The following is a 16,663-nucleotide window of genomic DNA, read 5'->3' as shown; positions in this document are numbered from 1 at the left end:
CATGGCCAATGAGGCAGAGATGATCAGTAATCACTTGGTTTTTCAGACGATTTCTTGATGTGTGGGTTTTGCCTGGCTTCCTTCTTCTCCCCAGCTCAATTCCCTCACCACCCCCCACTCAGGACTCCTGAGTCACAGAGCCTTAACTCCACACTCTAAACTTTTCTTTCAGATGATACAAGCAATACAAGTACTAAGGTTTCATCTTTTGGAGTTAGAAAAGGTAAGGGAAATGACACTCCCCATTTTGTGTTAGCCACTTTCCTTTCTCAGTTGACTTGGGACGTCTTTAACAAACCTACGGTCTGAGGGATTGAGCACCTGGAGGTTTTGAGCAACTTGTTACCATGTCCTTCCTTCAAACTGCTCCTCCACCCAGGGGCTCAGAGGATGGGTGAATTAGGACAGCCCTGCCTGCTCCCCTACCCCACCCCCTCCTGCCTTTTCCCCCAGGCATTCAGGATTATTTTGAAATGCAGAAAACCATTTGTGTTACTGGACATTTAGCCTGCTTGCGTCTCTATTAGCTTAGCTCACCCTCAGACCAGAGCGAGTGTTAGGTGCAAGCAGAGGGAATCATCCTCTCTGGGGTGTCTTTACATTGCTCTGCAGCTCAATCCCTGTCCCCTGGAAACATGCAAAACTCTTAGCTTATTGAATCGCAAATGCCAATGCTATTCCCAGTTCCAGCGTTCTAACATTTTGATGTTATCATCAAATCGGATTTTCCCCCTTGGACTCCCAGTCTGAGCCCAGTTATTTCCAGTCCTGTTTCTTCTCTCTTTATTCTAACTTGTTGCTCAGGGAAGTCTCTGGAGAATAATATCTGCTGCAACAATTGCTCTATTGTTTCCTTGCCTTCAAGTATTACACCCATTAATTAGAGTTAGTTTGGAAGACATTGCACTGTTGCTCTTTCCAAATGTAACCTTGCAACCTGATTTTTTCCCCTTTAAAAATGAAACAAAACAATAACAACAACAATATGAGCTGAACCCTCCACCATGACCCTCCTTTTAGGTCCACGAACTGTGTGATAACTTCTGCCATCGGTACATTAGCTGTTTGAAGGGGAAAATGCCCATCGACCTTGTCATTGATGAAAGAGACGGCAGCTCCAAGTCAGATCACGAAGAACTTTCAGGCTCCTCTACAAATCTCGCTGACCATGTAAGTCGAAGAGCCCTTTGGCATTCTTTTGAGACCACTTGGTAAAGCATTTTTTTAAAAACTTGTTGTAACATTTAGCTAAGCTTAAACTTAGTTTTCTTTTTAAACGATCTGGTCTTTTGGGGAGTCTTTTCTCTCTTTCTCACTACCTCTGCCATACCCTTCATCTTCGTTTGTCCTTTCCTGGCCCCTTCCCTTATTTATGTGGAGAACCAAAGAAACCAGGGAGTTGATAGAGTGATTTGTGCTCTTAATGTGTAAAGTTCTCTGGATTTGGTGGTTTGAGTGTTAGCAAATTGTCTGTTTGAAATGGTGACTGCTGCCTTTTCTGCTTTCTCAACTCTGTGTAATCAGTACAGCCGGGACAGAGAGGCAAGTCAGCTAGCTGGTTGGGGGGAGAGAAAGAACTGAAGGACAAGAGGAACCGGGGAGGGAGGGCCGATTTCCCAGTCTCTCACAGAGATGACAGTCCCGAGAATTATTGGCAATCTTGCATTGCATTAGAAATAAAAGAAGGAGTGAACACATTACAATTCTCTGAGCTCTTGCTCTATAGAAACTTATTGTCAGTATATGGACTTATTGCCAAGTGCCTGAAGCATCTTCATAATAAAAGACAGTAACTTTGATGAAACAATTATTAACAATGTATTACAGAAAGCTGAAGGGAATTGCGATTGAGTAACCATAGGTTCGTGGTTGAATTTTAACACTTAAACAGTTGGTGAATGAAGACAGAGTATAGTAAGGAGTGACTGTGTATGTCAGGCCAGGATGGGAGATTTCTTTCTATTCTCTGTTTTTAATCCTGTTTTGGAACCAATGTAGGGAGTCCGAAGATTAAAAAAAAAGAAAGAAAAAAAGAAAAAAAAAGAAAAAAAGAAAAAAAGCATATGTAGTGAGACTGAAATTTTGAAAAAGAAGCAAAGAGAAGAAAGATTGCAGCTGGTAGGAAAGGCAAGAGTGGCGAGGTTAAAGAGTGGGTGTGAACAGCAGTTTATTTATAGGAACTCAAGCCGGGGGTGGGGGACAGGGTGTCTATAGATTATATTCAATTGAGCTTACAACCTAAGTGATACAGGCTATAGTCTAATAACTTGCTGGCTGAAATATTAACTTAACACTTCGTGGAGTTAAACAGACTTCGGTGCTTGAAGGCAGTTTGTATCATTACCACCACTCCCCGCCCCCCATTCCTGGGTGTTAAGAGGAATGGGTTGAAATGCCTTGAGAATAAACCTTCTGTGAGGTTCTTTATCTCTCCCCACCCTCCAAAAAAAAGTTTTGAAAATATGCAGTCATACATTTTAATTATGAGCCTTTGTACTATGTAGAAAGCCAGCCTAAGAACAAAAGTTAAAAAAAAAAAAAAGAAAGAAAGAAAGAAAGAAAGAAAGAAAGAAAGAGAGAAAGAAAGAAAAAAAGAAAGCCTCAGTCCTGGTTGTCTAGTTCTAAGACAGAATAAGTACTATGGCATTGAAAGCTCCTATGGCTATCTTTACTCTTGACTTGTTCCATCATGAGGGGGGGGACTTTGAGGGGCTCTTTTGCATTTGAGTGTATTAACTAAAATCAAGAGGACGCAGCAAGCAGCTATGGGAAGTTTACTTGCTGGTATGTGGCTATATGATGTGTGGTCGTTGTCCACACGGCATGACACTCCCTTAGAAATATTTGTTGTTGTTGTAATTTATTTGTTTATTTTCACTGCTTCCTGTTTCTCAGTTCAAATGCAGCCTGCAATGTTGGGGGAATGAGAAGGAATCTAGTTACGTGGTTTGTAGGATGAGAGGTTCACAGTTATCTGCAGCCAAAAACGTTTCTCATGACATTTGCAGGGGTCTCGACTACTTGGTTTTCTAGAATACTTTCTTGGCAACTGTTTTTCAAGTGGATGTACGTAACGAGAACATGCCAATGTCTACATAGAAGAGATAAGATAAACTAGGCTGTTTAGAGTATTGGCTGATAGACACTGCCAATATATGAAACTATTGTAATATTTAAATTACACTCAAGAAGGAAGTGGTACCTAAGAGGATAGCGCTTTAATAATTTAACAATCATTATCTTTGGATAAAAGAGTCAACTGTAACATTTGTTGCTCCTCTTGCAGGCCCCCAATCAAGCAAAGATGACAACTGATTTATTTTGAACCCATGAGGGCTTGCCACCTCATTGGGCATCATAATTTAAAGCCTTTTATTTCCTAGAGATCTGAACTATAACATTTTTACTTTAGCCCCCTGCTATTTGTTTTGAAAGGAAGCAATAATTTGTTCCACCAGCACACTGAGTGGGAAATGGCGAGATTTGCTGCAGACTTGAATTTTATGCGGGAGGGGAGAGAAAACCTTGCAGAGTTTTCACCATTTTTGGTGTTTTCGTACCATAGGTACGTTGGTTATATTTCTTTCCAAGCACCCCCTACAAAGTGAATTCTCTTACACGTCTGCCTCTTCTGCCAGTACACCCTCCCTTCACCCCCCACCCACCAAAAAGGGAAAATACCCCAGAACTACTACCTGAAAAGTGGTATGAGTGGGGCATTTTCAGCATGTAAATGTGTCCAATTTGAATCTCCAGGTTTATTTTTTCATTTGCTTTGATATGCATATTTAATACATTGCCCCAGGCTGGATCTCATTTGGTGCACGCTGGTGCAGGGGGTGATGGTGAGCCACTTCAGAAGGACTGAGACAGCGTGTTGTTTTCTCTGTTTTATCTGTTGGCCCACTATTCTGATCTACTGTGCTTCCTCATGGTTTTATTTGCACATGAAATGCCGAGAGCATTTCAACTTATTGGCTATGAATAATGACAGCTAAAAAAGAAGTGTAGTTTAATTTGTTGTGTGCCAAGGTTTCTCTTGTGGAGGTGACAGTTTGTGACAGCTGTTTGACACCCCCAAAACACATACACCTCTATACTTATTAAGTGGTATCAGGCTGCATTGTGTGTGTGTGCGTGTGTGTGTGTGTGTGTTTAAGGAAGGATGGAGCAAGGAGAGAGACAGTGAAAGAGAGAAAAGAAAGAATAAGTGTGTAATTTTGTGTAGTGGAAAGCAGAGAGGAAAGCATCAGGAACAAAATATTAGGTGCCAAAATAGACTTCTATTTTCTTATTGAAAAATCTGAAAATAAAACTGAATGAAAGTAATTGCTACAAATATCTTGAAAGCAAGTACTTTTGGCAGGCTTTTAAGAATGAGTTTTATATACTATTACACAGTAAATCAGGCTGTTGTCATGCTGATTTCACATTCTGTAATTTTATGTAAATAATCCGATGTAACACTCAGACAACCAGAATGTCCTAACCTTTAGTACGTTACATTCATTAAAGATACTGAACTAGCTCATATATTATCGACATTTCCATGATGGGCATGATGATAAAAGGAAATATGGAATTAAATAGATAATAGAATTTGCAACATTGGTTATTTTGTTGTTTTTAGTAAATTCATAATGCTTATATTTTTGTATTATAATATAGTTTATTTAATTTTCTTATTAAACATGAGAGTAATTGTTGTAGGTAGGAAACAACTATTATAGTATTCTTTGGAATATTGGGGAAAAGAAAATAAGATGGTAAAAGGAAATAGAACTCTATTTTCCAGCTGCAATTCATGTTAAGTTTCCCAGACATTCAAATTTATTATGTTTAAAATAAACATGTCAAGAAACCAATTCTTTAAAAAAAATTTTCAACTTGAAAACTATTGTGGAATATTCATGCTTTTCCTAGTCTGTAGTATTTCTAAATAATAGGCGATATCCACATTTTCTACGTTACATAATTTTAGATCTAGTACAGACAAATAAAATATATCTTTATGTTTACATTTAAAGATATCACATATCTTTAGATCAGCACTAGATAAATGAAATATATCTGTTTGAAATATATTCTCTGAGCCAAGCTCTATTTGCCTGAAGTGCATACAGTTATATTATTATTTCTAATTAATGTTCATAAGGAACTCATTTATTAATTTTTTGGATGAATTAAGTATAGGGAAGAAGATATAACTTTATCTGTTAATAGTTAATGACAGATGCCTCAAAATTGACTAGCTCTGATAATATGATTAATAAAAGAAATTATTTTAATTTCTATGTTGAAAGCTATAATTTAACTGAAGATATACTGTTGTTTTGTTTTGCATCTCTGAATATGTCAAGTTTATTTATCTGTATACAGCTTCTAAAAATGGGTTAAGAACCTTGTCCCTGACAGAATACAGGCAAGTGTCTGGAGGTAGAATCTATTAGTACCTGGAAAGTCAGCAGGGACTAGGCAGCGAGGAGAGGGATAGGTTTAAGTGATTGGTCTATAGGATATCAAGGGGGAAATAATGGGATTTGGTAATAATATTAATAATCAAATGATTTATTTTATCAGATAGTTTCTTAAGTTCTAGTATAGGATTAGACTTTGTGGTGTGTTATCCAACATCTCCAGGGACCCATTCCGGGAAAGTTCTACCTCTGAGTTCTTTCTACCAGCTCAACATGGCGGGGGTCATGGGTTTTTCTGTTGTTATTGTTGTGTAGCTTCTGAAGGTTGATAGCCCCTCTGTCAATTTACCATTCAAAATAATTATATTATTTAAATCACTTCGGTTGTGCAGTTGAAGTATGTTTTCAGTGTAACTGTGATGAGATGAAATTAAACAAACATTTGACAGCCACTGACATTCACTATCAGATTAAATTTTTGATACTTTAAAAATTGATTTCCTATTTTTTTTTTAGACTGAATGTTTTATGGAATATCCCAACAGAATTTCAGAGTTATAGGAGACATTTTATAATGTGATGGTATACCAACAAAACAAGAAATTTATATTTTTTTCTACAAGTTAAATAGAGGAATCCATTTTTTTTTTTTCATTTTGGAATTCATTTTTGGAATTTGCAAAGAGTACTTGACACTTCTTTGAGAGTTACTCACATATTAATTCCCAAAGCTCAATAGAGTGTAGAAGCAGGGAGATGAGGGAAAGACCCCAGCTCTATTTACATTTTTAAAGAGTGAGTCCATGTTCTGAAAGCATGCATGGTTCTCCTGAGTTCTTATGTCAACTTTAGAATACTGAAGTTGAAATTCTAACGTTTTTTCAAACCGCACAATTAACATTTTTAACTTTTGTAGGCTTGAATACCTCATGATAGGAGTTCTCATCTTATTTAACAAAATAATCTCTGCACAGTGTTAATTAGGAACTAAAATATCATAAAGTCATAGGAAATATGTTACGTATTAACTATGTGTACTGATGCAAGCATATATTGCCTTTGTTGTTTAAACATATCGAGTCAAATTAGTTTTGCATGCTTCATTTGCTGGTTAAAATATCTTTATATATGTTTACTGTTGCCTTCTACCTACAAGCACATATTCTGAATTAGTCTACTGTATTGTTCAAGTTCATATAAAAATTTTGGCTTGGTGTTATATATCACATTAGTTTTATAGGTTCTAGAAAATCAAATGCTTATTTTAAAGGGTTCTTTTTTAATAATAGAAGTAAGAAGTAGAAGTGACCTTAGGGATTATTTCGCCTAGGTTGTTAATTTTAAAGAGACAGAGGAAGCAAGTCCCAGGGAAATGAAGTGCATTACTTGCTTAAGGCCACATGATCCGTTAGAGAGGGCACCCTAGTGTCTTAATTTGAATCTAAAGCTCTCCCTCCTTTACCACATCCACTGAATCATCTTTTCACTTGGGGTCTAAGATGAGTTTCAGATTATTTTAGATAGAACTTGGTGTAGTATGGCTTTTTTTTCTTTTCTCCTTGAAGCCTAATACATTTTACTTGCCCACTCAGTTTTGTATTTATTTAGAAACACTCCTACATTTTACTGCATTGCCTTTTTGCAGTGGAGGAACCATGAGCATTGTGGAATCATTTAAACAGGGCAATACCACCAATTCACCAGGACCTACTAAGTATTTTCCTATGGGCAAGTCCCCACGGAAATGCCATAGGGTGTAAAACGTGACAATTTCCACGATATCTGCAACCTCAACAAAACAGGCCTGCGTATGTTTTGCTTCCTGTGCCCAGAGATTCCTGTCCTATCTGTGCTCTTTCCCAGATTTAGCAAAATTCAATGATGGTGCTAAATCTTTTTTTTTTTTTTTTTTTTTTTTTTAATTTCAAGGGAAAAAACACTGGCCGAATTGTGTTTTCTAGGGAAAGCTGTGTGTAAATGAAAAACAGAGGAGAGCAGCAGAATGATCTCCTGTGGCCTCGCTACTACAAGCTCTCCCCATCTTGTCTCATGCTTTTATATTAATTACAACTTGCATTATCAGCTGTGAGTCTGTAGCCCAGCAAATAGAAAATACTGCCCCTGGAGACCTAGCTTCTTGTATCTATTTTCCATCTCCTTCTATTGTGTCCCACTCAGTATTCACTGCTTTTCTCCTGCTAACACTGCTCTTTAACGCAATTACGTAAGAGCAAGAGGAGTACCATATTTGCCTCCCAATTATTAAAGCCACCGGGAATAGAAACATGTTCACTCCTTGCCCTCGGGGATCTTCGGGATACTTGGGTTGAAGAACAGGAACGTATGGAGTACCATGCATGTACCTGCGTGCTCACCCACACACAAGCACTCAGAGAGCATTTCTCTTTATTTCCTACATACATCATGTGTGGTACATGCTTTCATATGCCACTTTGGTTTCAAGATTCACTAAACTTCTGCATATAATTTGGCAGAAAGCCAGGCAGTTATTCTTGAAGGATGTAAACTTGGAAACTATCTAGGGAGGGGAAAAAAAAAAAAAAAAGAAGAAGAAGAGGAAAGAGGTTGTGATACAAACAAATTTTTCTGTCTAAGAAAAAAAACCCCAGTGTTACGGGTAAAGGATTATATTTTACCCATCCACGTAGGTTGTAATTTTTTCTAACCGGGAAGGTAGCAATTTTTTATTGACTAGATAATCAGCGTTTGTCTTCGTATGTGATCAAGTCACCATGGTGTAGCTGGATCGGAACAACTTCGGGGGAACTCCTCAGCCCTGAAGCCCCAGAGAGATCCATCTGGTTTTCCTATTTCGGAGTTAGATGAATGCCATGGTTGGTTACTCCTTCGTTTGTGTCAGTCTCTCAAACAAGGTCATAACACTTGAGACCCTCTGCGGAAATAAACATCTTATGACTCTTGTTGGGGACAGCATTTTTGAGGATGTGGAGGAGGAGAGAGAAGAGACAGGGGCATGGTACGTTAAATGGTGAACAGTAGCAAATTTTAGGACTGGGCCGAAAACCAAAGATCCAGGTCTCTTAGAGGAATCAGCTGCTTTTAAAGTAAAATTTGCTTATGTGGCTTATTTTTCACCCCTTTACAATTCAGAAAACATCCCCTCCAGAAAACCACTGAAAGAAGTACACTAAATTGTAAATTAATGAGGTCTGTCTTGAAAAACTCAGTACAGGTTTGACTGAGAGGGGCAAACCCGTATTCTCAGTGGCAGGAAGTTCTTTTGAGCGGTCCCTTCCAGTCCCTTTAGTGACTCGCCTCATTTGAACGATGATATAACAGTCGTTGGATGACATGTACCTTAAAACATAGTTGAGATGTTAGTGGTTAATTATTGTAATTTTCATGAGGGGGAAGGAGCTTTTATAGCAGCCTGCTTAATAAAAAGCCTGCAGTGCATAAAATTAACATCACTTGCTGTGTACACTGGAAAGTTTAGCCTAGGTGAATGTGGTTCAGGTATTTCATTTTCTAAAAGAAGGCGCTAGCCAGTGTTGTTGCAGGACTAAACTCATGCCATGCTATTGTTTCTTCTTTCTTTCTCCCTTTCCATCCCTTCCTTCCTTCCTTCCTTCCTTCCTTCCTTCCTTCCTTCCTTCCTTCCTTCCTCTTTTTCTTTCTTTCTTTCTTTCTTTCTTTCTTTCTTTCTTTCTTTCTTTCTTTCTTTCTTTCTTTCTTCTTTCTTTCCTTCTTCCACATAATTCTTCTAGCTCTTTATCTGATTACCATCCGGCAAATAGCTGACATGAAGAGGCTGCAGAGCTTGAAGAACCCCTGTGTTCTGTTTGCCTTTAGCTTGAAACTCTTGGAGTGGTTTCTAACTTAGAGAAATCACAGGCATGACTTTGTCTTAATACAGGCAGCACAGAACCTTGATTTTCATTTTATTTGACTCCGTTCCCTAATCTCCTTTTTAAAACATAACCTTTAGAGATCTAAACCTCTGCTGTATCTAGAGTCACAAGATTTCTGCTTTGGGTTCTCACTTTGAATCAGTTGCTAGCCTGATGGCTGGCCAGTAGCGTTATTTGATACAGATATTACTGATCTATAGAGCTTTGGGTCATTTCGTCATTCTCAAAAATGCTAAATATTAATTTGTAGTCAGTGTGTAGCAGACCTGTAGAGGGGGAAAAAAAAAGGGGGTTTTGTTGTTGTTGTTGTTCCAAATAAGAATAGCCCCTTATTTTGTCTCACGGTGGTTTCTTGATTTTATTTTGATAACATTTTATATTCTATATATACATTAGAGTTGATACAGAAGAAAATGATAGACTGATTTTTTTTTCTGGATAAACTATATATAATGACAACGTGGCAAGATTGCTTTCAGATGGTCAAGATGTTTGCATGTTGCCCATAGGCATGTCTGAATCCTTATTTACCAATTCTTGTGAGAAGAAATAGCGTACTTTGAGGGATTGATGTTGTTTCATTTTGCCCCCAAAGAATCTCCCCTCCCCCAATTAGAATTTGCTCGCCAGGAGATCTTTGGGCTTTAGTTGAAGTCATCACAGGCAGGTGACAAGTGTACAACTCTGGCCTTAAGGCTGGTCTGTTTCATGTGCTGTTCCTACTCTCCGTTTCTGCCAGAGGAAATTCCATCTCTTGCCTGCCTTCATGTGGTGCTGATAAAGTCCTTCCTGTACATTAGAATTCCTGTTTTCCTTTAAGCAACAGCAGGGGATTGGGAATGATCAGGAAAGGGGAGGAGGAACAGGAGAAGAATACACTCAGCAAAGTAGCATGAGCTATAATTTCTCAGTTTGCCTCGCATGTCCTCTGAAACAAGTCAGACTTCCAGGAAAGAAGCAATGCCCTGTGAATTTAAAGCTTCCATGGAGCTCACGTGGGGGTCCCGTCCAGGTTATCAGATGGCTGATCGTTCACAGTTGCTTCATTCTGTTCATTAATGTCACTGTATCTGTTGGTTGTATAACCAGTTGCTAATTTTCAGTGTTCATTCAAGTTGGTTTAGGTCGATGCGTCTGAAAGATGCAGGGGCTGCCCCGTACTTTCTTGGATCTGTGGGGTTTTTTGCGTTTTTTGTTTGTTTGTTTTAAGGGAGTCACTGAGTTTTGTAGATGTTCTGTAATTCGTATCTAAGAGTATTAGCCTCTTTCTTGGAAGAGTGTGCCCCAATTAAGACAGCAAGAGTAGGGGCGCCTGGGTGGCACAGCGGTTGGGCGTCTGCCTTCGGCTCAGGGCGTGATCCCGGTGTTCTGGGATCGAGCCCCACATCAGGCTCTTCTGCTGTGGGCCTGCTTCTTCCTCTCCCACTCCCCCTGCTTGTGTTCCCTCTCTCGCTGGCTGTCTCTATCTCTGTCAAATAAAAAAAATCTTAAAAAAAAAAAAAAAAAGACAGCAAGAGTAGAAATGACTTCTAGATTTGTAAAAAGCTCTTTTCCCTAACTTTGAGAATTCACTTTATTGAGGTAGCATTTGTATATAATGAAAGGCACCCCTTTTAAGTGTCTGTTTCAATTAAACACATGCATACACTGATGTAGCTAGCCATCACCTCCTCCACATTCCAGAGTACCTTTTCCTACTTTTGACACCTATCTCCGAAAAGACAACATACCGTAGTGTGGAATCCAGATAGGCCTAGTTCCACAAATACTAATATGTGTACATTTTTTGTCTCCCTCTGCACCTCTCCTCTTGGTTCCTCATTTATGGCTGAAATGGTAACTGTGGAAAAATCTCCTGGCATCCTGACATCAGAATCCTGCATCTTGGCGAGACCACGACGATGCCACCTCCACCCACTCCGCAGGCACCCCAGGACCCTCCAGTGGGGGCCATGCTTCGCAGAGCGGAGACAACAGCAGTGAACAAGGTAAAAGGTCAAGCATTTTCCTTGTGCAAAGTCGACATAACTAAAATAGCTTCAGTATTTTATGATACCGGTCCATCTACCTCCCTGTAAACAGGAGAGCGGCAGGTTAGAGAGCTGCTATGTTAGTTCCTCTCAACTTCCATTACTTAAAAAAAAAAGTCAAAGTGATATGTCTAATCTTTAAGTAGACATTACAATAACAATTGATTAGTTCTGCCAATTCTTTTACAAATTTGGTTATCTACACTTTACTTCTGTGTGTGAGTAAATAGAATGACAGGCTTACTTTGCGGCTCTTTGCACTAGTTGGAATTATTCTATAAGCAGGGTATTTTGTTTGTAATATCAACTGCAGGAGTTCTCTGTAACCAACAGGGATGGCTCTAAAGCGCATAAAATGCCAGAATCTGTTCTTCCGAGCTCTAGAAGTACTGGGTGAACTTTGTATGGAATTTTATCTTGGGAAGATGGATTTTGAAGTTCTTAGATTATTTGTCCCCATTTCCATTCAGCTGACATGGTGACTTTTGTCACAGATCCTAAAAATTAGAATAATCGGAGGGCAAGGGGGACGTCAGCTGCACCTGACAAGGAAGCCTAGCGTAATTTAGAATAAATTTTACCATTTAAAACTCACCTATTGCACAGAGAGCAATTACACATTGGTAGGGATGACTCTTCTCCAGCTAAAATGATAATTTAAAGGAAGATGCATTATTGAATGTGGGCCAGGAAAGTGTATAGATTTTACTTTTTAATATTTTACGTTAGATGGTGTCTGATCTCCTAGGTCCATTTCATCTCTATTATGACTGTGTTTATGGCCACAATATTTAAGCATTAGACAGTCTTCCAAGTGGAGGACAGTTCAACAGTTTGAGCTGTCATCATATGTGCCGTTTAAACGAGGGTGGTTGATGCAGGGTGAGTGCCTTGACTCCTCCAAGTTTCTGGCCACAGATTTTGGATTACTAGTATTCTAGAAGAGTATAAAAAGAAACTTTTCTCCTAGGACGCCATTAACTGCGAATAGGTCCAAATTAGAATCTGGGTTGTTTGCAACTGATACAGAAATGAAAACTATCGGATGGCAAATTGTGGAAGAACTTGTGAATTGGATCTCTTTAGGCTTATCTCCTGTCTTTATTAGACCGGTGAGATTGTACGTAAGAAAACCAAACTGGAAGGCATGTCGGAGAGGGCGTGCACCTCAATCCTGTGGATCCGCAGGGCAGTGGCTTAATTGTGGTCCCATGTCATGGCGATGGGCTTCTCAGGGTGGGTAAATCTGGAAAGCTTTGAATGAGCCCACCTTCCCTACCACCCCTAACTGCTATAACACAAAGGGTGAAATGTATCTATTCATAAAAACAAAACACCCTAAACATTGGACAGAAGGGGGGGGAAGAGAAGCAGACTTAATGGTCTAATGAGGCTATCTTCCAAAGACTTGTTGTGTGCACGGCTCGCTTTGACCTTTCACTTTGCTCAGGAGCCCAGCGCTTCATTTTTCACATTCTTGCAATTACGTTAACGCTTCAAGCATTTCTGACTCCAAGTCAGCTAGCAACACCAGGCATAACTCAACACTGTGAGTTTTTCTCCTCTCTGTAGATTCATTAACAGGTCACGAAGGTCCCAACTGAAATTTAAAACTGACTGGTTCTGTTGGGTTGGTTGAGTTATGGCAAGGGAGATAGCAGGAAAGGACCAGCCAGAGAGGGAGGGGGAGCGAGAAGACCCTAGGGTTTGGGGCTGGGAATAGTTGCGGCAACAGGCAAGGCGTGGAGTTTTATCATTTCGGTTCGTTTTGATTTGTTGTTGTTTTTGGTCAGAAAAAGAGAAGAGTTCTGAGACAGATGCACCGGGTAAAAGCGAGGCCCACAAACCCCTATGTGGTGGGTAGCTGCACCCACTTATCCCATGTTGAAGGATTTGATCCCTGCAGGATTTTGCTCCTTTTATCATATCTCCGTGGGATTAAAGAATGGACATGGTAGCTTATGTGTCCGAGTACTAGGAAGTCAGTCATTTTACTGTATTCAAGTGTGAGGGACAAAAACAAGCTATGATTCCTATAAAATAGGGAATGTTTTGGCGTGGAGAATTCCTACCTGGCTTACCACATCAGTGGTCCCCAGACACGTGTTTGAGGGTATTCTGTTTGTTACAGCAGACTAAATTTTGAAGCCGAGCTTGGATGTATTTTGTCATACTCAGGCCTATGTTAGTCTTTTAAACGTGTATTTAAGGTATTTTGAAATTGGGCCCACGGAATTGTCCAGAGTGGCTTTCTGTGGGAAAGATTAATTATCTGCTTCAGGGCAAAGTCAACAGAGATATTGACTGAAATCACATATGCTTATCCTAGGTGAAATCTTAGGGTTGCTGTATAATGGGAAACCTAGGAGGGAAATTTATGTTCCTGGTATTAAATATATTATAATGTTTCACTGGAAACCAAGTTCATAGTTTAGAAAAGAGTTTTCTTGCGTATTCAGAATTTATTAGCACAACAGGCATATGGAAAACTGTAAAACGACTCAGTTTCAAAACAAATTATGATAAACAGAAAAAATAGGGATGAATTGTACTAAATACAATGTTTTCATACACATTTTAAATTAAACTTTAATAGCCATATGCTATAAAACAATACATGCATTTATGTTGCTTTATATTTTTTGTGAATATCTTTGCTAAAATGATTCATACACATCTTTACTTTGGAACCTAAAAATACCTCATTTTATGACTTGATAGTGAAAGAGCTACAGTTACACAGGTGAAAGGTCGTCTTTTCCTCCCTAGTGTTTGTGCAACAAACCAAATAGAGAGGAAAAAAAATCAAATTTTAGAAATATTGTAAGACACAAACTTGGTAAAATGTAAAACCTGACTTTACTATATCTTTCAAACAGCACATGCCTAGCAGTAAACTATATAAATATGAACCAGATTTTCATTCACTCTGATTTCTTTTGCTAAAAGCAGCCAAAGGGAGGGAGTTTGTCTTGTTAGTCACATTAGAATGAAGAAAGAAATCTGGTTTTTCAGGGATAGAACTAGGGTACAGACTGGGGACTCTGGGGCAGTAACTGGTCCTCTTTGTGTCTGGCTTCCCATCAGTAAAATGGGGCTTGATAATAAGGCTCGGGGTCCCTAATTCTGTACCTGCTGAGCCAAAAGCTGCTTTGTATTTCATTGTGTATTTTGCCAGAGTAAAGACTAGGAAGCAGCCCCCTTGTTCACAGAGCACTTTGAGAGCCTTAGATGAAAGGCACAATATATGTACAAAGTATTATTATTATTGATGGGTTTGTGTAACTCCCATTAACGCTGATGGGAGTTACGCATGTGAATTGGCAAGAGAATAGACCCCTCAGTGTTTAGAGCACATGAAATTTACATTTTTTCCAGTGCTGTAATTGAGATGTTGACAAATTGGAGAATATTGATGAGCCTTTGTTTTAAGTATTTCGTGCCAAGTTTGTTTTATTTTTCCTGGTTTGAACAATGGTATGGGTTCAGCAGCAATGAATAAAAAGGGTAGAGTAAAGATAACTTTGTATTTCAATATTTTGATGTGCCAATATGAAATAAATTGTCTTAGGCAAATGGAATATGCTGTTTTAATCATTAGCTATGCATGAAAGAAAAATTGATGTTGACATCTTTGCTGTAAAATCGTTGTAATGGGGCCTTCCTTACAATTCATTTTTGTAAAATTCATTTTGTACATTTTGCAGCAATTGAACAATCCCTGCACTGTGAATAGGCAGGATTCCCAGAAATACCGAGACAGTTGGCCCAGTAACTGCTGAGCTCACACTGCACACCACACGCACGTTAACCATACTGTTGCCAGACCCAGTTTAACCTAAATACATTAGCATACGAGCGTCTATACGTCTCTGATCTTTCAGGACACACGGCTGCGCAGGCCAGCATAATTCCCCTCAACTCTGCCACCTACCAATCCCTCCCATTGATGTCCCCAACTCTGATCCAGGCAATAAGACTATTATTTTATAGCCAGATATTTATTTATGTATTATGCGGTTCTTTACCAGTCATGGTGTTGCAATCTAAAAATACCCCATAAAGGGTGTGTTTATAGGTAAGCAAGCATCTAAAATAGTATTACACTTTTGAGTGTCTAATGCATACTATCGGTATGAAATAGATTTCTCCCCCACCACAATATTCCAATTATACACTTAAAGGAGGGAGAAAAACCTGCAACCTACCTACGGTGGATCCTGACCATGTTCTGGGATTTCTTATTCAGTCTAGGAAAACTCCGTCAATGGAATGTTTTCATAGTGGCGGCAATTTCTTTAAAATAACCCTAAATACAATATGACAGATGCCATCTGGCATAATCTTTTGCTAGTTGCTTTTAACTTTTATTTTTCCTAGAGCTAAGTTCATCCAAAACTGGTCACTCACTGTTATGATAAGTAAATGACATTTCTTTTCCTTCCTGTCTTCCTAATTGTATCCAAAAAAAAAAATTCTCTGACAATGTAATTGATAATTGAACATTCCCACAGAAGAAGCTGTTGTATATAGAATATCGATGTTGCATTTTTTCCCTCGCCCGCCCCCCCCACCATAAAGTCAAAAGAATACCATCCTTTAGCCATCAGCAAACATCCAAATAATTTTTGTTGATTTTCTCAGGACTTTTTAGAATAGTAACCATTAGATATAAAATTAAACTGTTCTAATAAATAAATGCTCTAGGAGCATGTAATAGTGCCCATAAATGCTTGAAAGCTTTCTATAATTGCTGTTAATTTTGAGTAATTTCTTCCTATATGTATCAACTTACTTGAAAAAGCCAGAGTTGGGATTTCTGGATTTTTTTTTAACTTAGTCATGTAAAGGGATGTCTCCTGATGCCAGTTAGAGTTTAATTTAGAGTAGTAATTAAACTTGAATACTGCCTCATAAACAAAAGATAAACAATAAACCAGCCACGTTCCCTGCTGTTTCATAGCTTTCTTTCCCAGATGTTTTAGCCTGATAATTTTTACACAGTGAACTACCTAACATGGAGTTTTGTGGACAGAGGTCGAAAATGAGTTTTTCTTTCTTTTCTTTTTTTCTTTTCTTTCTTTTTCTCTTTCTTTCTTTCTCTCTTTCTTTCTTTCTTTCTTTCTTTCTTTCTTTCTTTCTTTCTTTCTTTCTTTCTTTCTTTCTTTCTTTCTTTCTTCTTTTTCTTTCTAATCCCTTTTCCCTCCAAAAAGCAAAATGCTGAGGATTTGCCACTCTTTAGATTTTAAACAATTCTGATAAAATAGATACTTAACGCAGATGTGCTGTAAAGGTAACTCTTCCAGTTCTTCTTGGACGTTGT

At 38.6% G+C, this 16,663-nt stretch overlaps 1 protein-coding gene across 7 annotated transcripts in view; it reads left to right on the top strand.

The window, feature by feature from the left end:
• The window catches only part of MEIS2 (Meis homeobox 2), a 203,340-nt gene that overhangs the window by 5,827 nt on the left and 180,850 nt on the right, over window positions 1-16,663 (top strand). For all 7 annotated transcript variants that reach the window (XM_045815996.2, XM_045816003.2, XM_087859294.1 and 4 more), the window contains exons 5-7: window positions 173-223; window positions 1,021-1,170; window positions 11,184-11,298. In XM_045815996.2, coding sequence (XP_045671952.1) covers window positions 173-223; window positions 1,021-1,170; window positions 11,184-11,298 — 316 coding nt within the window. The remainder of the gene's footprint in view (window positions 1-172; window positions 224-1,020; window positions 1,171-11,183; window positions 11,299-16,663) is intronic.

Source organism: Ursus americanus, chromosome 36 (genome assembly GCF_024610735.1).
Source record: "Ursus americanus isolate L20-20 chromosome 36, mUrsAme1.1.p, whole genome shotgun sequence".
Classification (NCBI taxonomy): domain Eukaryota; kingdom Metazoa; phylum Chordata; class Mammalia; order Carnivora; family Ursidae; genus Ursus; species Ursus americanus.
Note: the sequence above shows the minus strand (reverse complement) of the source record. Positions and strands in the feature narration are given on the sequence as shown.